The sequence below is a fragment of the Corvus moneduloides genome, chromosome 6, assembly GCF_009650955.1.
Source record: "Corvus moneduloides isolate bCorMon1 chromosome 6, bCorMon1.pri, whole genome shotgun sequence".
Lineage (NCBI taxonomy): Eukaryota > Metazoa > Chordata > Aves > Passeriformes > Corvidae > Corvus > Corvus moneduloides.
Window position 1 is genome coordinate 4,642,052 of NC_045481.1, and position 24,582 is coordinate 4,666,633.

Here is a 24,582-nt window from a genome sequence, read left to right on the forward strand (position 1 = left end):
GGGAAGCAGAGTCTGTAGTTTTTGAATGGCAAACACAATTCTTGTTTTCAGCAGTAGGTGTCACCAGAGTCAAGAAAAGTGAATAATTCAAAAAAAAGGTAGTGTTGAGTTTACAGATTCTGCTGGGAAAGTCTTAAAATTAGCTGGTGAATTACCATAGTTTAGCTAATGTTAATAGGGGGCTTTTTAATTGGTCTGTAATTGCACACAGAATCTCAAAACACACGGAATATAACTTTAATTAATTTATTAATATACTGGCTTTGGAGATGGATATATGAATTTTTAATTGTTTTTCAACTGTCTTTAGGTCAAACCCAAAGCAGCAGCACATTACTGCAGCCTGCTGGAGTGGTCATAGATAAACCACACCCTGTCACAGTTACAACCTCCCTTCCTCAAGTGCCACCAAAGCCTCCAGTCGAGGTAAAAAAACCAAATATAGCTGTGATAGAGATGAGATCAGAGAAAAAGGACCCACCTCAGCTCTCTGTGCAGGTACATGTCAAGAGTGATGGTGATCTGTTTGTTTATTTTAACAAGTGCTAACCACAGGCAGTCTGATCCATCAGTAACACACTGACATCAGTAGATGCTTTTCAGTGAGAGTTAGAAAAATATGGAATGGAGGGACCAAGCAGTTCTCATGCTATAGTAATATATTTATTCATATTTTAACAATTATCTTTATTATTTGACCAGAATAGAAAACTATTTCTTCCCTAAGTCACCTATGCAGGGCATTTATAAAATAGATCTATGTCACATTTTCTATTTTTTTTAATGAGATTTTTCAGCCAGAACAAACTTGGAATAAAAGAAGTATAAATATAAATGTCAGTTTTCTTGGATGGTTGCTTTGGCCTTTAAGATTTCTGTTTCAAGCATGATTGTCAACCCAAGGGTTTCACTCCTGATTAATCAACCCTTGCAGTCCTTACCTCGTGGGTTGAGGTTTGTTGTTTTAATTTTTTGCATGAGTCTGTTGTCAAGGAAGTGAATGTTTCTTACATGTTCATTATTTTGGATTCTAACTGTTGAGACTGCACACACTCCCCCCCACACCTTTCAGACACAAATGATTCATGGAACTCAGAGTTAAACACAGGTAGAGTGTGCTGTGCTTTGTTCCCTTGCTGTGTCACGTTATTCCACCCGCCTGCATTTTGCTGTTATTTCACCCAGTTCTTAAATATTTAAAGTGATTTTTCTTTTCCCTGAGCAATTCAGCAAGCATTGAAATCTTTGTTCCTAACAGAAATACAACACATTTTGATGCTGTAATGGACGTACCTTTATTACAAACTATATTTGTATGTATTTGTAATCTTCTAAACTAATTGCAAGTCAAACACACCTCTGCTCTAATTTTATTATAGGTAATTATTACAGGTACACTCACCTTCTGTTCCATGCAAGGCAAAGTGTCAGGGAAGTAGAGAACAGGAGAAATCAGGTGCTGCAAGAGAAGAGGTGACTATTTCTGGTGTTAGTTTTTGACATTACAGTGTTTTGATTTTCAGAACCAAGCTGATACCAGATACAGGCATGAGAAAAGGAGAGCACTGAATTTAGTGGCTCAGAAGCAAGTGGAAGAAAAAAATCTAAAAAGTTCAATAATAATAGCCAAGCTAATACATAGATTTTTATATTGATGCTTTTTTTTCCTGTCCTAGGTGTTACCAAATGTTGATATTGACAGTGTTTCAAGTGCCAGTGGGAGTGTAAATCATGTTCTTCCAGGCTCTGAGCCTCTGCTCCCTCCTGTTGATGCTGTAATACAGGTACTGATTGTCTGGGAATTCATACTTGTTCTAAAGAAAATATGTTAAATTGCTGCAAAGTTCCCGTTGTCTTTTTTTTAGTTAGAGAAATGAGACAGTTCTAGGAAAAATTGAGTAATTATTCTAAAGAATTTATAGTATAAGGTATTTATTTGAGAAAAGGAAAAATTATATAAAGACACTGCTCTGCCAATATTAAATTATCACCATAGTAAAACTCTGAGAAAAACAGTGTTCCTGTGTCCTGTAAAGAATTATAATCCCTGTTGGCCCATGCCTGTCTTGTTTTCACTGGCTTCAGTGTTCTGAGGATGTTCCTCCTCCCTCCCTCTGCTGCTTGGCTGTTCTGGAGTGGTCAGTGGTGTGGGCACTGAGCCCCAGGAGCCTGTGGTGTTGCAGTGGCCACTCTGTTCTCTTTCCATACAGCTTTTCAGAAGTGTTTTTAATCTTGACCTAAGCAGTAGGGAAGGTTTTTGTGCAGCTCTAAGGGTAACTGCTGCGTGCTGAATGATAAGGACAGAGTGTGTGAAGGTTTGGTGAGGCACTGATTGGTTTTGTGTGGTTATTGTACATTCTGTTTTCCTGACTTCAGGAGTTAGGTCCTCCAGAGTCCTGTGATCCAAGTATTCACTGAATCAGACAGAGACTGTGGGCTGAAATAGTGATTAGTATTTAAAATTCTATTACACCATCCCAGCAAGTTGATCAGAGGGATGGAGCACCTCTTCTATGAGGAAAGGCTGAGAGAATTGGGAATGTTCAGCCTGGAGAAGAGAAGGCTTTGGGATGACCTCATTGCAGCCTTCCAGTACCTGAAGGGGCCCTACAAGAAAGATAGAGGCTATTTACAAGAGTAAGGACAAGGGGGAATGGGTTCAAACTGACAGAGAGTAGTTTTAGATTGGATATTAGGAAGAAATTTTTGACTGTGAGGGTGGGGAGGCCCTGGCCCACGCTGCCCACAGAAGCTGTGGCTGCCCCATCCCTGGCAGTGTTCCAGGCCAGCTTGGATGGGGCTTGGAGCAACCTGGGATAGTGGAAGGTGTGATTTAATTGCATTCTTATCATGAAGGTTTTCTGCTGAAGCATTTCCACCCCCCAAGATGAAATACCTAACAATTGCAATCTGTCTTTGTAAGACTCCAGAAGAAATACACAGTGAAGAGGAAGACACAAAGTTTCCAGGAACCAATTTCATTGATGTTACTGATGTTATGCAGGTAATCCCATTGCAAAGGTGTCCTTTCCTTTTAATCATTTTTATATTTGTTTTATATTATTCTGTCAAAACTGGAAACACAGTGGAAAGAAACTATTTTGCTTTCCTAGCAGCTTTAAAAGTACACTTTGTGAGCAATAGTGAACTGTTTACAGTGCTATAGAGGATATTAGAAATTACTGTGTGTTGGTGAGTAGAGAAGCTTTTGAAAAATTAGAGGAAAAAGCTAAAATTAGCTTTTATTTGGATGTTAGAATCCACTAGAAATACAAGTAGTTCTCTAAAATCAGCAGTGATTATAGCACTTAAACTTTACAGTTTGAAACTCTGCATGTAATTAATATAGTGACAGGCTAAAAGAGCTGGGCTTGTTCATCCTGGAGAAGAGAAGGTTCTGGGGAGACCTTGGAGCATCTTCCAGTGCCTAAAGGGGCTCCAAGAGAGCTGGAGAGGGACTTTGGACAAGGGATGGAGGGACAGGGCAAGGGGGAATGGCTTCAGCCTGACAGAGGGCAGGGTTAGAATTAGATCTTAAGAGAAATTCTTGACAGTGCTGGTTTATGGTAACACAGGTTTATTTGAGATTCTCTTTCACAGTTTAAATTTTTTCAGGTAGCAAATCCTTTCTTTGGTTAGCTGACCTCTTGTCTGCAAGATCCTGAGAAACACTCAGGCTTGGTGAACCAAGCCTGTATGTCACTTTACTGAACAAAACTTACTGTGTGTATCAAAATTTACCCAAAAATTTATATTTTTTACCTCTTCTGTGTCTTCCTGATCCCAGGATAAGAATGTACATGAAATATTAATCCTAGAGCTTCCAAGTAGATGTATTTTCAAAATGAGTTAATTATTTAACATTATCAGTTAGTTAAAACAGCCCTAATTTGGTGATTTGTGTATCAAAAGTGTGCAAATGCTTTATTCATTTATAGTTTCAAAATTGCCTTATGTTACTGGAGGGGAGGAGTTAAATCTCTGTGGACATTGTTCTTCTGTTAGCACAAGAAAGAAGCTTTAAAGAAACCATTTTAGGGACTATCAAAAAATGCTGCAATGTTAAATTTTTATTATGTGAATAATAGTTATTAATCTTTTCTTTTTCCATTTTTCTTCCTGGATTGCTTTTATCTCTTAGTTTTGGCAATGGGATATATTTTAACCACAATACGAAAAACGTTCCAAGTGAAACATATGTTTGGTCTATGACCACACGGACAATGTTCTTAAAAATGTGCAAGGCAAACACAATGGGGAAGCATAAAATCAGTCTCTGGAGTGGCAGGGGTATTTAAGACATCAAAAGAAAGCAAAGTTATTGTTACAGAAGAGTCTTCAGATTCGTGAAAGTATGTGCATAAAATGCTATACAAAAAAATAGCTTTTGTTGTCTTCCCCCCACTCCCCTTTTATTATAAAAGCTTAATTCTGTTAGAACTGAGTAGGATAAGTATTTGTGTGAGACAGCTTTCTCTTTTTTTGTTTAGTTTTGTTACCTATTCCTGGTTTTTGGTTTTTTTCCCTGGCAGTGTTCCAGACCAGGTTGGACAGGGCTTGGGGCAACCTGGTCTGGTGGAAGTGTCCCTGCCCATGGCAGGGGTTTGGAACACAATGGTGTTTGAGGTCCTTTCCCACCCAAACTATTCTGTGATTATTTCAGAGTGAGAAACTTGCTTAGCTCACGTTAAACCCACAACTGACTCTCAGATTTATTGAGTCTGCTCTCAAATTCTTACAAGCAGCCACATCCTGCAGTTCCTTTAGCAAACTTCCTGGGATTTAAGATTAAATACACTTTTTGCTCTCTCTGAACATACCCTAATTGCAAGGTAGGGGCTTTTTTCTCAGAATTTTTGCTTCCAATTTGAATGCCACAACAAAATACGGAACCTGCAGAGCTCAGAGTAAATGTATTTTCCTCAACCCTCGTTTCCCATTGATGCTCTTGGTCAGGCCATTGATATTTTTACACTTCACTCTTCAGACAAAAGCTCACAAGTGACACCTGCAATGCAGCCTGACCTTGCTCTTGAGAATTGCTTTAGAAATCCATCAAGAGGAAATCCATGGCTTAAGTTTCAGGAGGCTTTAATAAAAGACTCTGCATGTACATGTTTGGTAATGGAACAAAACTAATCTATACCATCTAATCATTTCAAACTTTTTTTAATTATCTGAATGTAATTTGGGAAATAGAATTTTGGCTTGATACTTTATAATAAAGTACAGAGATTAATATTCCAATCATATCTGAAAGTCTTTCTAATTTATGCCATATTTTGATTGGGGCTTGTGATAGATATTTTCAACAGTCTCCAGGGAAGCAAAATGAAGAATTGAGTGCAGATTATTCAAGATTGGTCTACAAGTTGCTATATGTTCAAGTTCAATCTGTATAATTAAATACTGACTATTACATTTTTTTTTATTTCAGCAGAGATATATCACCCCCAAATGAATATAATTTTGTGCATTATTATGGATTTGTGCACTATAAAATATGAAATATTTTAGAAATGCAGTAGAACTGCAAAAGTTTGTCAGAGTTACTAAATATATGTAAGATGTATTGTATGTACTTGCTTTATTTAATCCAGATGTTTGTATTTTGCATGCTTTCAGAGGTATTAAATAGGCAACATCAAAGAAAATTTATGGAGTAACGCAGGCAGAAGAAAATGCATAATGAAATGCTGGACAAAGACATCTTTACATTTGCTGTCAGAATGAATTATTGTTCTGAATACACATATCCCAACAGCATGAACTGCTGATCAGCTTGCAAGGCACCCAGGGCCTTTTGAGTTTAACTTCACTGTTCATTTCTATGCCTAGAATGGTTTAAAAATCTTTGTTTGTCACCCAAATATACATATTCTGGTCTTCTCCCTTCTTTGAAGATTATCACTATTTAAAGATCCAGAAAGACCCAATAGTTCTTTGTGTAATACCCATCAGGGACCTTTCTGACTTGGCAGTTTTAAAATGTATTAAGATAGGAAAAATGTTAAGGCTGGGGTGGGGAAGGAGACAGGAAAATGTTACAATCTTTTTTTCCCCATTCTCTGTTCTTTGTCTTTTCAGTGATTTGTTCTTTTTTTCATAGATAATATGTGGCATGGGATCTTCTTATTTTATGGGTTAAAAGTAAGTTTAATTTATATAAGGGAAAAGAAGACTTTTTTTCCTCCTTTCACTGTGCTGGAGATTAATCTTAGTAAATATGAGCAAGTGAGCTTTATGCACCATCACATATTTCTCACTGCAAATTCAGGGCTTAGCTCTTCATCTCTTTCTGGCATGCCAAATTTTCTTCTTAGAGAATCATATTACTATTAGAGACATTTGGTTTTAATATTACAAGTGGAGGTTGCAGGTTCTCATTCATCAGGAGACATTACAATATGATGGGTTAGTGGCTGCTTTTTGGGACTTGGTGCTGTGTTTGTTCTGCAGGGGAAAAGGAGGGAGGCGTCTTTGGGAAAAACCAAATATTTTAACACATCAAGTCTCTTCTCTAACTTTTTAGAAATAGCACTTTTAACATTAAAATCAAGATGTCTGTGAGGGTTGTGTGAATTATTGCCTAGAAATACCTTCTAACTTTTCAGCAGCTGAAGTTAATGGAAGTGTAAACACACGTGTGACATATGTGTAAACTATTAATGTCTAGTTTTCAATGCTGGCAAGTTTATTAGTTTTGATTGACTACATGCTCATTAACTTCTGTGAATTTGTCTTTTCAGGAGGGAGACTTTAAAGAACAAGTTTAATTTATTTTATGAAAACCAACCAAAACACCAAACTCAACGCAAACAAACAAAAAACCCCCTAACCCAACAAGTAACTGTAGAATGTTTCCTAAAGGTTTTTGTTTAGAGGAGGAACATTTCTGGTGTGACATTAAAGAAACCTGTCAGAGGTCACAAGTAAATTTTTCAAGTATTAGCATTGCCACTGGCTCCCTGCCCTGTGCAGCACAGGCAGGAAATATGAGCCAAATCATGTTTTACTGAGCAGTTCCTATGGCTTTATACCTCTACAGATTTATGATTTGCTAAGCTTAGAGTTGTGTCAATTAACTACAACACACTAAGGAGGGAGAATGTGGTTTGTGTGCTGTGATACATCCACAAATGTTTCTTAAAGAAAAAACCTGACAGCTACCTCAATGACATTGCCTTCCAGAAATGTACCATAACTTAATTTACTACTTATTTATTAGGATCAGGAAGAGGAGAGGGATGAAATTCCAGAATTCCTTGAGCCTCTTCTGGAGCTTAATGGCCAGTTTAAAGTTGCCTCGCCACAATACAATGGTCCTTTGTTTCCTCCAGTGGCTTCTGCCCCTCAGCAGCCTGCTGATATTTTGGATGAACTGATTCAAAGGAGAGAAACTATAGAAAACAGGTTGATAAATTGGTGAGTTGCAATTTAACAAAGTGGCAAAGAATATATATGGAAGAAGGAATGATTCCCTTATTATCCTTCCCTTTTTTCTTGCCTCCATTCCCTTATCCATTTTCCTTTGAGCTGCCTTGCATTTTATGTCAAGAATGCTCTTTTGTGTGCTTTTAGGTGTCTTGGTGTTTGCTGATACTTAAATGGGTTTTATTCTGCCAGGGTGGAACAAGAAATAATGGCAAAAATTATCAGTGAGATGTGCCCAGCTCAGAAAGAAAGAGTGCCCAGCATTAGCAGCTCAGAGGGTGAAGACAGTGAAGTTGTAACCCCAGACATTGGTAAGTAGGAATTATTGTTCTCAGCAGATGGATTATCTCAAATTTTGGCTGATTTTAACAAGCTGTGTAGGTGGCTGTTCCCTGAGCCTAAGGGTGGATAATGCTGAACCAGTGAAACTGTAAAAAGCAGCAGTGCACACCTGAATTTATGTTGAGGCAGAGCAAGTGTTACAAGGCCATTGAAATAAATTACCTAAAAGAAAAGAAAAAGAAGACTTAGAGTAACAGCACTGTACAAATCACCATCTGTTATTGGCCATCTAAATCACATTTGGCATTTTGCTGAGCCTGTAATGTTTGTTTGCCTTTCTTTTGTTAATAGAGATGTCAAAATTTACTTCCGTTATGAATGTGTGACAATGGAGAGAAATGCCTTTCTCCTGTGATGTTACTGCCTTTTGCTGTTGCCTTCTTTTATGCTCCTGATTTGTTTCTCTCCTGTTGTCTATCTGGAAGATTAAAAAAAAATCACTTTTTGCAAAGGAATGTTTAAAAGTTTATAGAGAATGAGTGGCTGCAGTACAGTACATGGATTTTAGGAATTGAGACCTGGCTGTGTGCTTCATGTTCCTTCATTTTCAGTTGAAGTTGCAGGTGGTGGAGGATTTCAGCTCTTTGTCAATGCTGGTGTCCCTGTGGACTCAGAAATGATAAATCATTTTGTAAATGAAGCTCTCAGTGAAACCATTGCAACCATGCTGGGTGACAATCAGGCTCAGAGAATAGTTCCTGATGCAAGTGTTCTTCCCAGCACAACCACAGTGATGGTAAGAGTCTGTTTTATTTAAGCTTTCCCACTGAAGTTCTGAGGGACTTGGTCCTTAATTTCATGTTGTTGAAAAATAGCTCGTGTTATTTTCAACCAAAAATAGTTATGCTGTTTTCTTGCAAACAAATGAGATATGAAGAAATTAATTTCCTCATCTTAGAAGAAATGGAAGCTGACAGCAATATTATTTTTGGTCTTACGGGCTTCCAGCCATTCTTTAATATCTGTTAAAATGTCTATTAATTCTTTCTGAGTTTTGAGTTCAGTAGTTTTGAATGAATGCTTAATTGATTAGTAGAGCTTCCTGTAATACAGGATAATTTCCTGTGTTCTCTTTGATAATCAAATGACAGCTGGCTCTTATTTTGATAGCAACATGACTGTGCTGCAATCTGGTGTTGTGTAATGTCTTTGGGATGCTTGTGGAAATTGCTGTGCTTAGAAATCCAACTATGGGAGCCTTTGTTGGAAGTGGGATCAGTCATTCTGTTCTTCTGCAGTATAGTTAGACTGCAACACCTCCTCCTGCCTGCTTCAAGGGACAAATAGGTGATTCTATAGGCAAAAGTAAAGGTTTCACTGCTGAGGGCTTCACCTCAGCCATCCTGCATCTCTTCCACTCCATTACAGGTTGAGGAGGGCCTGATGTTCCTCTCAGCTTGTCCTTTGATACTCAGAAACCTCTTCTGTTGTTCATTCCACATTTACTGATGGCCCTTTTGTTTCTCTACCACCTTAAACTGAAATATTCTCTGGCTGAAATGGTTGGGTTTTCCTTGCTATATACATTTGTGCACTTCAAGAGATTAGTTTTGTCCTCTTTGGCCTTTGATTAGCCTAAATAAAGCAGTCATCCATATGTGGAGCATTTTTGGCTCTTGCTGTTGGGCAGCTCTTTGATGTTTTCCAGTTTAGACTGGTTTCAAGCACAGGTAACAGTAAAATGCTAATAGACATTTTTAGTACTAATGTGGTCTGCAAGATGGGGTTTCCTTCATGCTTTGTGCTATAGTAGTGATTCTCTCCTGCCTTTATTGGAATCCCAGGCAGCTAATTATGGGGTTTTTTAAAGTTTTTTCACATTCGTAGCATGATAGCACAAGTTAAAGGATAGCTAGCAAGGTTTTTTTAATTCTTCTTTTTCCATTTGTGCTCAGCCTATAGCAGAAATTCTTGAATATGTAGTTAATGCATTCTTGACTTCTCCCTTCCCACTGTGAATTTTCCTATCTAGAACTGAATTTCAGCTGTTACTGAGTTCTTTGGTGTTCACGATGTCACACGGTTGGGTGTGAGCTGCCAAATGTGTTGGCAGGTTCCACTTTCCATGAGATATTTTAATAAAAATCATCAGCCTGAGGACGTGCTCTTCAGAAACTAGCCTGGAAGTCTTCCTATAGCCTCACTGCCTTGTTTTCTTTATGAAATGTCAGAGAACAAGGCTGGAAAAAATCTGCAAAGGTCCATCATATTCCTCCATAGCAGTCCAAACAACAGCCATCATACTTGCTTGTCAGATTTATGTTCATTGCTGTCATCTTTTTAAGGAACATCACAATTCTGTTTGTGCTTCTTTTAGTGCTTTGCTGTCTTGGTTATAGCTTTGTTTGTAATCTTGTTTTAAGATGAATTTTTGTACCATGAATCACCATACTGACTCAATTTTATCCATGTCATGGAATGATTTCTTGCTTAACATTGTCTCAAATGCTTTATTAAAATTCATGTAATAATAGAATTCGTATTTAGACTGGACATTAGAAAGCATTTCTTTAATAAAAGGGTGGCTAAACATGGGATTAGGCTTCCTGGAGAGGTGGTTGGTATCCCAAACCTGTCAATGTTTGAGAGGCATCTAGGCAATGCCCTTAACAACAAATTTCAGCTTTTGGTCAGCCCTGAATTGGTCAGGCAGTTGACTGGATGATGATTGTAGGTCCCTTCCAACTGAAATAGCCTGTTCTATTCTATACATAATGATTTCCCAATTTAATTATTTTAATGCCTAATTTACTGCTTTTAATTTATTTTGTCCTGGTGCAGCTTCCTAGAGGAGATAGGTCCATGAAGCAGCAACTGTTCCTGTTCTGTGATAAGCTGCCTTTCCCTCTCTTCCTCAGCTCTCTCTGGGGATACTGGGAAGGCAGGAATTTTGCACTGAGATAGTAACTGTGGTTATGATTTTTCATCCCCTCAGGAGGCTCCTGTGCCTACTCCACTGCCAACACCCCAGGCCACACCACCACCAACACCACCTTCAGAAAAAGAATTGCCTCAGGTCAAAACTCCAGATTCATCTCCATGTCCTACAGAAATGAGTGGGGATGTTCGTGAACATGAAAAAATTAAAGAAACAGGTATTGAAAATAGTAATTGAAGTTTAGAAGTACCAAATATGCTTTAATCTACTGCCTTTAATTTTCTTCTTCAAAGAAATGTTATCTCTCAGGATAAATATTCTTGAGGCTATAATTCAAGTGGAAACTCATGTTCTACAAAAATTTATGGGCTAATTTATATAGAAAGCAAACATCTTTTATTTGGTAACAGTTCTATTTTCAAAATTAATGCACATTTCTATGGTCTGTGTGATTTCTACCCCTCCCAAACCCTCCACAATTTCTCACATCAGAAAAACAGCTTTTTGCTCCTTCCTGTGCTTCTAATGTTAATTAAATCAAATGTACACTCTTCAAGTAAAGCAACTTGGTTTTTAAAATGCAGAGCAGTCTCCCTTGAGGAAGAAATTGAGGTTTTATTCTAACTTCTTCAGGTGCCAACACTGTACTTAAAAGAAGCAATTCTTAATCAAGTCTTTATAACTATCAAAAGGTATCACAAAAACTGGAAGTGTTTGGTAGAACTGACTCTCTCTGTCTGAGATTTACTTCCTGCTTTCCTTTCTGATCTGAAATTTGCCTTCCCACATGCAGGAGTTGAGGTTGCAGCTGCCACGGGCCGTGTTGTCACTCCTGAGGTCACTCCTGTCACCACACCTCCCACAGCAGCCACACCAAGCCCTCCTGCCTCAGAATGGGGCTCCCATGCTGAAAAAAGGGAAAGTCCAAAGCCTCCAAACCCGTGGGATGGTGCAGAACTTCCTCTGGAAGAAGAGAAACCCAGTCCTGTAAATGAAGAACTGTTCTGTCCCAGGGCTGTGTGAGTTCAACAGGCTGCACAGTTTTGTCATTGCTTAAAGCCTGAAATATGTATACTCTTTCTACATATATGCTCAAAAAGTCAACAGAAAGAAATGCTTAATGTGTATATCAGGAGGCATTTGAGATAAGCCAGGATTGGATTTTCATTTTTTTTAATTGCTTGAAGTGCATTTTAGAGAAAAATATGAAATTGGGGCCTTTCTCAGGATTTGTCAGCCCTTGTTCATTGCCCTGCTGAACACTGTACTTAGTGAGCTTGTACCTCTACACGTGCCAGTAATACATGCAGTGACAATGAAATATTGTGGTATCAGCATTTTCTTTTTGGGATTACCTCCTTGGGAATACACATGGTAATTTTTAGTTACAGCCAGAAATTCACAAATAACATTGCTTAACCGTGTTAACTCTTGAACTATGCTGTAAAATGCTGTGCTTTTGCATTTGAAAAAATACTTCAAAATTTAATTTCTTTTCAGTATTGAATTAAGAGGTTGCTCTGTACAGTTCAGTGTGTCTTGGTGTATTGACAGTGGATGTTCTGACCTTGCAGGGAGATGTCAGTGGCCAATGATGAAGAACCAGAGGCCTTGTTTTTACCATCTCAGCAGCTGCCAGTGAGGCCCTCTGAGCCCCTGCCCTGCAATCTCCAGGTCCCATCACCTGTGCCCACGGTCAGCTCCGGGGTGTCCACGGAGGAGAGCAGCCTCACCCCCACAGAGACTGAGACTACAGACAGACCCCTCTCAGAAGGGGAGGTGCTCTTCACCTTTGGACAGCCACTGCCTGCAGGAGGTAACCAACTGTGGAAATTAGACTTGGAATTAACTTTTTATTCTTATAAACCCTTCCAGTCTCTTAAATTACATTTCATACATTTTCTGATAAAACTGCAAGCATTAACTTCCAGTTCATAAAGATTGACAAGAGCTTCTTGTTCTTTTTCCTGTTGCTGAACAAAACGCTGCTGTTTATTAGAGAGAAAAGATTCAATCTGCTCTTTTGTCATGAGATCAACTTGGAAAATAATTGGGACTTGTCTTGCTGAAGTACCATGTGGTACTAAGTTGTTATTGAAAGCAAAGTGTAAGAAATATGAAAAGAAATATGAAAATATGTCTTTATAATAGACATCCAGCAGTAGGAATTTCCAAATTTACTAAAAGCACAGTGTTGCACTTATTAGAGAATGTGGCTTGAGTTTTCTGTCATGTAACTTTGCGTGTTTTTTAATAGTTGTAACATAAAATATTTTTCAGCTTTAGCAGAAGGAGGATTGTCTCTTCCAAACCTCACTGAGAGCTTATCCAGTACTCTCCGAGATGCCAATGAAATGGTAAGGAACTGTTTCATAAAAAAGCAGGGATAATGTGGATTCCACCTTGGGCATCCTGCAGAACTGGATGTGCTTTAAACATTTTCACTCACTAACTTTTTAAATTCATACTTTTAAACTGCACACTCACAAAGAGTGTTAGATTTTCAGAACACCAAAGGAAAAGAGACCACATTATACAAACTAATTTATATTTTTTAAAAGTTGGATGATTTATGTACTTCTGTAGGTGAGAGATAGCTATTAGGCACTTACATTTCTTTATTGTTTCTAGTTTTAAGGCATCTTAGAATAGAACATTGGTATGCTCAGAGATGTTACAGCTTTGAGCCATCTTTTAATTGCTTGTGTGATTAAATTATTAAAGTAGGTTAGCTGAGGCTGGAGTTTGTTAAAGCTGCTTAAAACATCAGTACAGTTTCTTATCCAGTGCCTGCTGTAGTCAGTCCGTGGTTCTGGAAGCCTCCCAAGTCAAGGCATTCTCCATTCCCTTTCTCTTTTGGTATTCCTCAAAGACCTGGACTTTCTTTCTCTGACTTTGTGTAAAGCCACTTGGTAAGATGTGGCTGTGACATAAATTATAGGAGAGGATATGGAGAAGAGAAGGCTCTGGGGGGGATCTTACCAATGTATAAATATGTGGTGGAAAGAAGGAAGGAAGACAGAGCCAGTGAAAGACAAGAGGGAGTGGACAAATGGAAATTCAGGAAATTTGGTTTAAACATAAAAGATGTTTTTACTGTGGAATGGCCAGACACTGAAAGAAGGGCTGCCTTGAGCAGCTGGGTTGGGCTAGACAACCTCCAGAGGTTCCTTCCAAGCTCCACAAGGCAAGTTTAATGTTCTGGAGCAGGAGTCCTCTTCTCCTGGCCTGTCCTTCCTACACATTTCTGCACATTCATGGGCACACCTCACCTGTCCATAGCTTCCCATCTAATATCCATGATTTCATTCAAGTCATAGAATCAGAGAACATCCTGAGTTGGAAGGGACCCACAAGAATGATCAAGTCCAGCTCCTGGCTCTGCACAGAACTCCCCCCCCAGAACAACCACCACAGCTGTGAGACTGTGCTCTGAACTGGAAGATCTTTGGGTGCTTCCTCTGTCTGTACACTTCCTCTCTTAAACTCAGGGCTTAAAACTCTGCTATCAGATGGACCTAAATTAAAGTTCTCTTCATCAGAAGAACATTTGCCTGCTGAGATGTTCTTCCCTCTCTTTGTCAGCTGGATTGTAGCTCCTTCCAGTATTTCTCCATCCTCAAACTAGGCTGTTTGGTTGAGGAGGTAATTCCTTGCTGGTGAGAGCAGCTCTGCAGCCAGATAGTTGCTAGCAATGAGGATTTGTGAGGATTTCTCTGCATCTCTGATCTTTGGAGGCCTAAAGGACCTTGTTCCTCATTAAGTATTGCAGTCTTTTGTATCAAATAAAGACTGTGCATGTCTGTGGTAAAAGGAAAAAGTGTGTCATCTGTTTGCTTATTTTTAAATGCTTGAATTTTCATGACATAATTTTTCCATGTGGAAACTTACTGTTAAAAAAAGCTTAGTGGTGAACTAAAGTAAGAATGATTCCAATTCCTACCAAAAACCAGTTTTGGATCATGTATTATGTGGATTTTTTTTGTTTTGTTTCTTTGTTCTAGGATTATGATCCTCCAAGTGAAGGGCAGGTGGTGAGGAGACTGGATAAAGGCTGTCACAGGGATCCTGTCCTGACTCTTTTAGCCAAATTAAATCAAGCACCTGTTTTTGTACAAGAAGGAATAGACCACTTGGAGGTAACCTACAGTCCTTTGCTTTCCAGTACAGTAGTTTTGAAGTGATTCTTTCCTACTCAAAAGTAGATAAAATATCCCAAGCTTATCCTTCCTGTTGGCTGTAGAACAGCTTCGTGCACTTCATTCCTTGCTGGAAGTGATCCCACTTCAGTTGGCTTTGTTCATGTGTAAAACTCCTTAAAAACACTGAAGTCTCAGTGTTGTTATAAACAAACTGTACATCCTGTGTACCTCGTTTTCCAGGTGTGTGTGTGACTGTCCCCATGTCCCAGGTTTGTCCTGTCACTTGGAGTACCAGGGAATTTTCTGTCACTTCAGCAATACAGGTGGAATGTTTAACAGTACAAATGCACTGCATTTAACAGCCACAGGAGTGTTTTAGGGAGCTATGAAGAGCAACTCAGCAAGTGTTTACATGTACTTTGCACATGCTATTGATACTGATCTTGGAACAAAACCTCAAAAATTCCTATTCAGTTGGCAGAAAAAAAACAGACTCACAGAGAAATGTAATTATCTGCATCACAATTTTTTTGTCACACATCTGAGTTATTTCTATGTTGGAAAATAGCAGTTTGGACTGGGTGTTCATTGTAGCTGACATAGCTGGAGGAATGTTTGAAGGAAATGAACTCTGAATACTGCAGTGTGGTTCCTGAACACCTTTACTTACAGCAGATCTTGCTTTTTTTGTGATGCTACTGATGCATATGCAGTTTCTTCCTTCTGTCTTGGTCAGTTTAGTCTGAATAATTACTAACTTGACTCATCTCCTTGGCTGTTCCTTGTCTTTCTTTATTTTGCTAACGAGCTCCAGTGGCTGGACTTGGTGAAAAGCTTTCTACAGTGTTAACTCCCAAGTCTGCCTGTAATTGCAGTGACATTTTCTCATCAGCACTGCCAATTACAAATGCAGCTCTAACTTGCTTTTTCCCTTTCCCATTGTCACGGACCACTCAGTCTGTCCACACAAGGCACTCATGAAACTCCCTCCAGGTTCTGGCAAGGTGTGTGCAGGTGCCCCTTCTCCTTTAGAGGAGAATCAATACTCTCCTGGATGTTCCTTGTTTTGCCTTAGAGTGATACTGTGTGTGTATTCCACCTGTTTTCCTACATGGAAGCAAGCTGGGTTTAACCTGCAGCTTTGAAAGTCAGGATCCAGGGAACCATTCCTATTTTTAGTGCCTGCCAAACCTACTTGAAAATTGAAGCTTTTATCTGACATGCAGTGCAGAGTCAATAGCTTTTAGATGCTGCCAGTGTTTCAAGGTCAGGCAGTCAACAATGGCCAAATCTATAACATCAAAGGCTTCATGTGCTAAAAATATAACTTAGGTTCTGATTACGTTGAGATACCACTAACAAAATAAATGATGTTTGGCTCCAAGTGTTTCTTTTCTGTCCAGTACTGATAGATGAAGATCTTAATTTCAAACCCAGATGATACCTCCAGGGCTTGTTTGTTTTATCCATTGTGAATAGAATAAACTTAAGTTTATAAATGCTTTCAGGGTTAATGTAATTAGGAAACAATGCCTGGGTTTGGAAGATTTACACTGGGTTTTTATATGTGCTGTGATTTTGGTGTTCTCTGCAGGATTCTGATGGCAGTGTTGGGGAGTTCAGTGAAGGTCAGAGACCAAGGCTGACTAGAGTACAAGAGAGAATCCTGATGGGACCTTCCATTTTTATGGACCATCCAGCTGCTCAGAGCTCTGGGAACAGACCACACCACGGGCTCCGTTCTGTATCTCCAGGGCAGGTTGCCCAAATTGGAGGTACAATTAGATTCTTATTTCTTCTCTGTGACATTTATGTGGATTTTGAGGATTTTCCATAACAAAATCTGAAATAATTGCAGACCATATGTTCAAAATCCCAAATTTACAGGCAATTCCTACAATGAAATTATTAGTGTTCCTGTTCTGAGAACTGGATTTAATTCAAACCTTGTCTTCACTCTTCTTAGCAATTTTCTACAATTGGAATAAAAATCATGGCAAATACCCACTTGCCTATACAAAAGTTCCCTTGTAAAGTGTGTGTTTTATTTTTTTAAGTCAAATTCAGTTCTGAGAAACAGATGGAGGCAGTTTCCACTGGACAGGTGTTAACACCAGCAGTTCAAGCTACTTCTCTCTGTCCCCTTGCACAGCACTCCTCTTTGCTTTTATCACTCCATCGTGGTGATACTGTAGTGGCTCATAAATGGCAATATATTTTAGCTTCATATATTCCTCTAATGATATGGAAATAATTTTTTTCCAGATGGATAGCTGAGCCACACACATTTTGTACAAAGCAGGGATAAGTTGCTGTGGTAAAGCAGGGAAATCTGCTTCTTCTCAGCTGAAAGTAGTGCTTAAACCAGTGGTCCATTCTTCCTCTCCCTTATTTTTTATCCCAGTTCCTCTGTTGTTATCTGAAAATATCCTTCTATACTCGTTTAATGTAACTGCTCTTTATTTTGACTGTAGTTTTAAATATGTTTAAACTAAACTGAAATAATTGCTAAGCTGTTGCAACACAAACGTGGTTGCACTGATTCATCAAAAGTTGTGTAAATTAAAGTAATCAAGCAGCTGGTTTTCTGTCCTTTTAATTTTCACATTTATGAATTTGACAAGAGAAGCTTATCTCACATTATTAACCCTTGACCAGTAGGAAGTGGATTGAAATTGAATGTGTTTAACACGTGGCAAAAACAATCTTGGAGAAATAAGAATATTTGCTTGGTTTTGAAGTGATTAACATTTGAACTTTTAAACCAGCTGTGACCTAACATTTTGGACAACTACACCAGTGTCAGCCTTGAAAATATGTTCTGGTACTTTATATATTGTCAAACTTTTGCTTTAAAGTAATTCGTTGGATGTTGTTTGGAGATTGGTTCATGAGGCTCCCTGAGATAAGAGATTTCTCCAAGTCACTTGTTTGATTCTGTGTTGGTAGAGGACAGTCAGCACTAAGGATACTGTGATGTAGCAATAAATCAGTGATCAGATCATCTGCAGATCACAGTGCAGGACAAAGGGGAATGGTTTTAACTAAGAGAGGAGAGATTTAGATTAGTTGTGATGAAGAAATTCTTCCCTGTGAGGGTGGTGAGGCCCTTGCCCACAGACTGTGGCTGCCCCATCCCTGGCAGTGTTCCAGGCCAGGTTGTACAGGGCTTGGAGCAACCTGGCTGTGGCAGGGGGTGGAACAGGATGAGGTTTAAGGTCCCTTCCAACTCAAACCATTCTGGGATTCTGGGATTTCCATGGTTCTGTTGGTCTCTAACGGTGCTCAGGACCATGGAGTTGGAAGATGCCTGTTAATGGGAGAGCCTGTCTCTGTCTGTCCTTACATCCTCCTTACCCAGATGGTCCATAGCTGTGTCTGGCATAAGAGGGTTGCATTTCCTTGCATCTTTAAAAACAAATTTTTAATTTATTTAATTTAATACAGGATGCCCTTTGACTGTCCTGTAAATATCTTAACATTTTTCACACCAGCTCCTGCATGTGATGATAATCCACTAGCAGTGTGTTTCTCTACTGATTTTTAAGCTCATCTCTCTAAATCTTGAAATGTTGTTTTTATTGCAGCATGTTTTTGAGAGGAGACAAGTGCCCTGGACTAACTACCATAGGGGGATGCCCTGTGCTTTTACATAATCTTTATAATCCCAGACTGAGCTCTGTTGCATTCTGATGATTTTTAATTTAGCTTCCCTCCCTCCCCACCTCTGAACACAGCACAGTAAATCATTGCATTGCTAAGGAAACAACATTGTATAAAAGCTTGGATCTGCTTTCAAGACAAGAGTTGTTTTTATATCGAGGAGGAACAGAAATCCTTGTTTCTAAATCCTTTTGTTAGTGAAGTCAACACTGAATAGAAACAATCTGGTTTTGGAGGGAGGAGGGTGGAAGGAATAATCTGTGATTGTTTCCACTTTCCGTCCAAACCTTTTTTCTCTCTCCCCTGGAATGTGAGATTGCCTGTCCTTCAGCCTCTAGTGCAAGTCAGCTATTTCCTGGTAGCTACAACAGCTACAATGCAGGTCCAGCATTTTATTTGATAATTATTTTTAGGGCTGATACTAAATAGTAGCTGCACCAGTGGGTGTCAGAGTTCACATATTTCAGGGTGTGCATCTCTGCACATGAAACCTTGCAGTGGATACTCAGTTCCTCTTTCAGAATGAGTCACTCACAGAGGTATCTGTAAGAATTTTGGGGACTGTGTGTCTGTGGGTTGTTTTCAGTTTTGTGACCAGTTTTTATTTGTATTATGGAAACACAATGTCCATTTGTAGGACACAGCAGGTGTTGGTACGTAACAGCATCTTGATGATCAGTCATTTATAAATCCTTGTTTCCAATGCTTAGAGTCAGGGATACGAAAACCAACATGCAAATGAAATGTGGCACATGCAGTCTTAAAGTGAACAATAATTACAGTTAATTAAGCAATGATTATAGTTAATTAGGCTTAAAAATCATTCTTTGGCTCTGTATGATAGCAGAAGGCTAAAGTTAGTTCATGAGCTGTCAGTAAATTTTTCATAAAGATGTTTTACACACTTACAGGCTGCAAAACCATGATAAATGTTGAATTAGAGAGCAAATTATCCCTTTAAAATAGACTATATACAGGTTTCTTTTAGTTCATACAGGAGTGAAACATTTTAGTGAAGAAGCTTTTCCAATTTCTTTCCAGTAAGTGTGATAACGCTCATTAAGCATATGAATGTACAGCTCTGAAGCTTTCTCAGATGCTGCCACATTAGAAATCTACAGATGATAAAGCTGATTTATTTTTTCAATTTCCACAGACATGTATTCCTTATTTCATTTTTATCCCCACAAGAGCAATTTAAGGGATATACAATGAGCCCTGTAAGGAGGAAATCATTCTCTTTAACACTGCATGTCCCACTGTGGGAAGTTTGAAAGGCTGGACATTCTGCCACATGAGTTGACCAGGAGATTATGGCTCCATCTCATGAAGGAATTTTTTTCTCCCAGCAGAAATTCTTGGAGATGCAGATACAAGTCCTAGTCCGATGCTTTTGGCTGAACTGGAGTCACAGCCAGGTTCAGATCCTGCTCTGCCAGCAGCCCAGCCAGGCTGCAGAGTGAGACCACTCCCAGAGGATCTGTCCCAGGTGAGCTGGAAGGATTTTTGTGCCTAGTCAGAAAGAGCAAACTGAAACCTGGGAAAACAAATTTTCCTGTTTCACTGTCGTGCCTGACATGACAGAATTGGTGCATTTAAAGTGACACATTCAGCTGAGGAGCTGGAGTCAAGGTACATGTGTGCAATAAAGGTGATTGTGTTTCCTGTGACAAATCCTGATAATATCCAGTCTATAAAACTCAGACCTTTTTTTTTATCTTTCCTGCACTTCCTCACAGCTTCACTGGTCTCACAGGATCCAGTCCTATACATAATTCATTGGGGCATTCCCATGTTTTAGGGGCACAGTCTTTCAAATGCAGGATAACATACATCATGGATATATGATTGAGGAAGTGCCAACAGAGATTTGGCCTCAGAGTTGTAACCCACTGACTCAGCATTTCAGGAGCTTCATTTGTCCTAATAGGGGCAGGGTTGGAAAGGCAGTAAGGATGATGAACCTCAGAACACTTAAAGGTAGAGGGAACATCCTGTTGATCTCTGATTCAAACCTAGACAGGTAAATTTTTGCTACTTTATTAGTATGTGCTGTTACCTAGCGATGATGGTTTATTTGCTAACTAGAGATAAATTCAAATAACAAGTGGCAAAAGCTAAAAATGAGGTGGCAGACTGCTGTCAAATACGTGAGGCTTCACAGTGTGTTTGAAAGTATTATATACTTACCATGGTTGCTGTGTTCATGGATAAATTCTGTCCTTCCCTGTTCTGTATTAAAAATAACCTTCTATCTTGTGTTAACCTGTCTTTGGGTTTATGTTTTTGAGCTTTGATGTGTATTGTGCCATTGGTATCCGAGCAGTTCTTAAATTTGCCACCTGAAGTGATGTGTTGCATCTTCAAAGAAGATTTTATATGTTACACATCTTTCACTTTGAGCTCACCAGAACAAACTTCCTTTGAATGACTGTGCACAGGCAAAAGTGGATTCTAGCCAAAAGTAATAGGGACAGAGGGGGTGACACGGGTGTCTTTCACAAAAAATATACAGATAGTTATAAATTATCTTACCCTTTATCTGTAGGTAGTTATACATTATCTTATCTTTAGAAAGTTTTTCTCACATCTGAACCCTTAGTGTGGCTTTTTTTTTTTGCCTGCTGGCATGTAGAACTCGCCCTTCCCTTCAAACCATGCAACCAAACCCCAGAACTTTGTGTGGTTTTGTTGGGTTTGGTTTTTCCCGAGTGTGGTTATTCCTGATGGAAGACTCTAAATCACTTTCTCACAGGATAACTTTTTATCTTTTCTATGAGGTGATCATACTTGTAAGTGATTGCCCCATCCAGGAGAGATGTTTACTGTGGTTAAGCCATATTCCATAAGATCCTCTACTAGATCTCTACATCCTTCTCTGAAATGAATAAATAATCCCTGTACCAGGTGATTTGCAAGCTTGTTGTGACAGCATTTGTCTGCCTTGTGACAAGGATGAACCTTTCCCCTGGTTTAATTAAGGATGGCATCTGTATGCAGCTCTGCCCTTGGATCTGCCTTGTCACCTGCCTGCAGGAAACAGATTTTCTGGTAACAGAAAGAGAGCAAGAGGTACTCAGGCTTTCAGGGTGATTCATTCGTTAAGGCAATAATCACTTCAAACTTCTTGAAGGATTTCCTCACAAGTTAGTCACTGACTCACATCTTGTTCTTCATCTCTGGACAGTGTTTGCCTTCATTGAAATGAAACTGTATCACCCACAGACAAAGCCAGAAGACAAATCTATTTAGGAGCAAAGTTTGCTGAGAGACCTGAGAAAATGCAGGATTTCAGATGGTGTCCTGCTGGGCCTTGGGCTTGGGAGGTGATGGCAAAGCCTGGGTGGTTTCTGCGGCCTGTGTGAACAGGATCCTCGTGTCACGGAGGTTGTGGCAGTGATGTGGAGCTGCCAGGCTTGTTTCCCTCCTGGCACTGGTGTGTAGGTCGGGTTTTCACCAGCAGAAAGAGCACTGAGTTTTCACACAGGACACAAACAAATGCCTTTTAGTCATGAAGAGTGAAGTCTGTGTGGTCACTCGGTCCAAAACAAATGGCTTAAGTCATACAGGAATTCTCTTATCTACCCAAATTCCTTGGCTGCTCCTCCATTTCTGGCATTAGATTTTTTTTCTTTGAGATTTATATATGCTTTTAGCCACTGTTAGACAGAAAGCCAGACTAAATGTGTCTTTACTTTGACCCCTCCTGTCCATTCTTGTGCAACAATACAGGAATTGACTGTTATTTGTGGCCATTTTGCCCCCATGGTCTTGGCTCTAAGAAGCAAGAGAATGACTAGGAGGAAGCTGGGCTCTTCCTATTCTAAATAAATAATTTTGATCATGGGAGGGACAGGAACATTGAAGTCATATTTGTGTGGCTACACATTCCAGAGATGGTAAATCTAAATCATTTGAAGTCCCAAATGCATTGTTAAAATCTTAGAAAATCACTTGGTTGCAAAATATTTTCATAATATTCTTTTATAAGTACGGATGTTTTTATACAATCCACATTTTTCAAGTGGGATTGTCACTTTGGTATTCTCATTAGCTTTCATTTTAGCTTTGTAACCTTCAGGAATGCATAATTGTAGGTTATGAATCTGTGTTATCTCTCAACTTCTATTTGCAGCTCCATTCAGTTTAAACTGAGTTTTGATTTTCTCTATTTTAAGTCCAATATAAAACAAAAAAAAAACCCCAAAACCACACTTCAAATAGACCCATGAGAACTGTTATTCTGCTGACACTTAGTGTAATGTTGGTGTCCTTCAGTCACGTTTCCATGAGACCTTCATGCTGTCAGAAAATAATCTCAACTCTTTCTCATCTTGTCTGCTTTAAATTTGTCTGTCTTAAGAGAAAGCTTAAGTCTTCTAGACAGGCACATAATGGCAGTGGTTTTAAACTGACAGAGGGCAGGGTTAGATTAGAGATTAGGGAGGAATTCTTCCCTGTGAGGGTGGGGAGGCCCTGGCACAGGTTGCCCAGAGCTGCTGTGGCTGCCCCATCCCTGGAAGTGTCCAAGACCAGGCTGGATGATGCTTGGAGCAACCAGTTCTAAAAACATGGTCAAGGAAATAAATTTTAGACTTGGCCTGTGTTTTCCAACCTGTGTGCTGAAATTTTTATATTTCTTTTCTCTTTCATCTTTCTCTTGTTAGTCAGGAGCGTAGTACCTAGGGAAACATTCTGGGTATTGAAGAAAGCCAGAGAAATTTTATGTTCTTTCCAGTACATGCTTTGAGTAAAAACTGAAAGTCTCCTGTGTCTTCAGGTCTAAATGGGACTTTTCCATCCATGCCTACTGCTCCCAGGATGTTTGTCTAGAGGGAATAGCTGTAATAGGTTAATTCAGAGCTGAATTCTCTTGAAGTCAAATGTAAAGAGAACAAGTGCACATTCAATGAATCTTTAAAAACTTCTTTGGATGTTTCTTGAAGCTGAATGTAATCTTGCTGTGCTTTTTCATCAAAAGTGAGATTTGTAATGTGATTTTAATGTATGATATGTAGGAGGAAAGCCAAGGAGCTGCACACGTTGAGACTGTGAGACCCCGAGTTATCTTTGTGAGAAGGAAATCTGAAGAGATGCAACAAGAAGGTAAATCAATGTCAATATGCAGAGTTCCCTCAGTTAAGCACATCACTTCTAAGTATTGTTGAATACTGACATAATAGTGCTGATTTTTTAAAATTTGGTTTTCATTACTACAGCATTTCCAGACATTTATATGTACATAGTGTATACATGTGTACAAAGTTCTGGCTGTATGTGTACATAGTTACAATATTGTTGGAGCACACTGAAAGGATTGGAAATTCAGCCTGGAGAAGAGACAGCTCCAGGGAGACCTTAGAGCCCCTTCAAGTGCCTAAATGGGCTCCAAGAGAGCTGGAGAGGGACTTTGAACAAGGGCATGGAATGGCAGGACAATGGGCAATGGCTTCACACTGACAGAGGGCAGGGTTAGATGGGATACTGGGAAGGAATTCTTCCCTGTGAGGGTGCTGAGGCCCAGGTTGCCCACAGAAGCTGTGGCTCCCCATCCCTGGAATTGTTCAAGGCCAGGTTGTACAGGGCTTGGAGCAACCTGGGATAGGAGAAGGTGTCCCTGTCCATGGCAGGGGTTGGAACTGGATGAGCTTTAAGGTCCCTTCCAACCCAAACCATTCTATGATTCTCTGAATGAATCTGTATGTAAGTCATCAGAATCTTGGCAATTAAGTATTTATTTAAATTTGTATTTGCCAAGAGCATTACAATGTGCATTTTCTGTAGTCAACTGAATCTTAATTGCTTTATAGAGTGCTGCTCAGCAAATGAGATGTTCATAATGTTGTGATAAAGGGAGTGGCTCGTATGCTTGAGAAAACACAGGAGTGCTACAGGAGAACTGAAAGATAATATGAAGTTAAGATTATGCAAATGTGGAGAAAAAAAGATATTTTCAATGTTAAAATGATCTGGTTTGGGATGGGCTTCAAACTGGTGTGTAACAGATACTGATTTTCTGTTGTGAAGGACACTAAGTATTATCTGTGCTATTTTTGGAGGTTTCTTAACAGTGTGTGTAAAGGTGTTCAGGATGATGAAAGAGAGGGAGAAAATATCTTCTGT

General features: G+C 39.2%; 1 protein-coding gene across 3 annotated transcripts in view; it reads left to right on the forward strand.

Annotated features, from left to right (window-relative positions):
* KIAA0586 (KIAA0586 ortholog) overlaps positions 1-24,582 on the forward strand; it is a 68,312-nt gene that overhangs the window by 19,161 nt on the left and 24,569 nt on the right. For 2 of the 3 annotated variants that reach the window (XM_032113512.1, XM_032113514.1), the window contains exons 17-30: positions 311-498; positions 1,677-1,784; positions 2,924-3,004; positions 7,229-7,425; positions 7,627-7,745; positions 8,328-8,512; positions 10,712-10,871; positions 11,448-11,673; positions 12,229-12,470; positions 12,935-13,011; positions 14,659-14,793; positions 16,391-16,571; positions 19,809-19,948; positions 23,478-23,565. In XM_032113512.1, coding sequence (XP_031969403.1) covers positions 311-498; positions 1,677-1,784; positions 2,924-3,004; positions 7,229-7,425; positions 7,627-7,745; positions 8,328-8,512; positions 10,712-10,871; positions 11,448-11,673; positions 12,229-12,470; positions 12,935-13,011; positions 14,659-14,793; positions 16,391-16,571; positions 19,809-19,948; positions 23,478-23,565 — 2,127 coding nt within the window. The remainder of the gene's footprint in view (positions 1-310; positions 499-1,676; positions 1,785-2,923; positions 3,005-7,228; positions 7,426-7,626; positions 7,746-8,327; positions 8,513-10,711; positions 10,872-11,447; positions 11,674-12,228; positions 12,471-12,934; positions 13,012-14,658; positions 14,794-16,390; positions 16,572-19,808; positions 19,949-23,477; positions 23,566-24,582) is intronic. The other variant, XM_032113513.1, reaches the window with a different exon arrangement.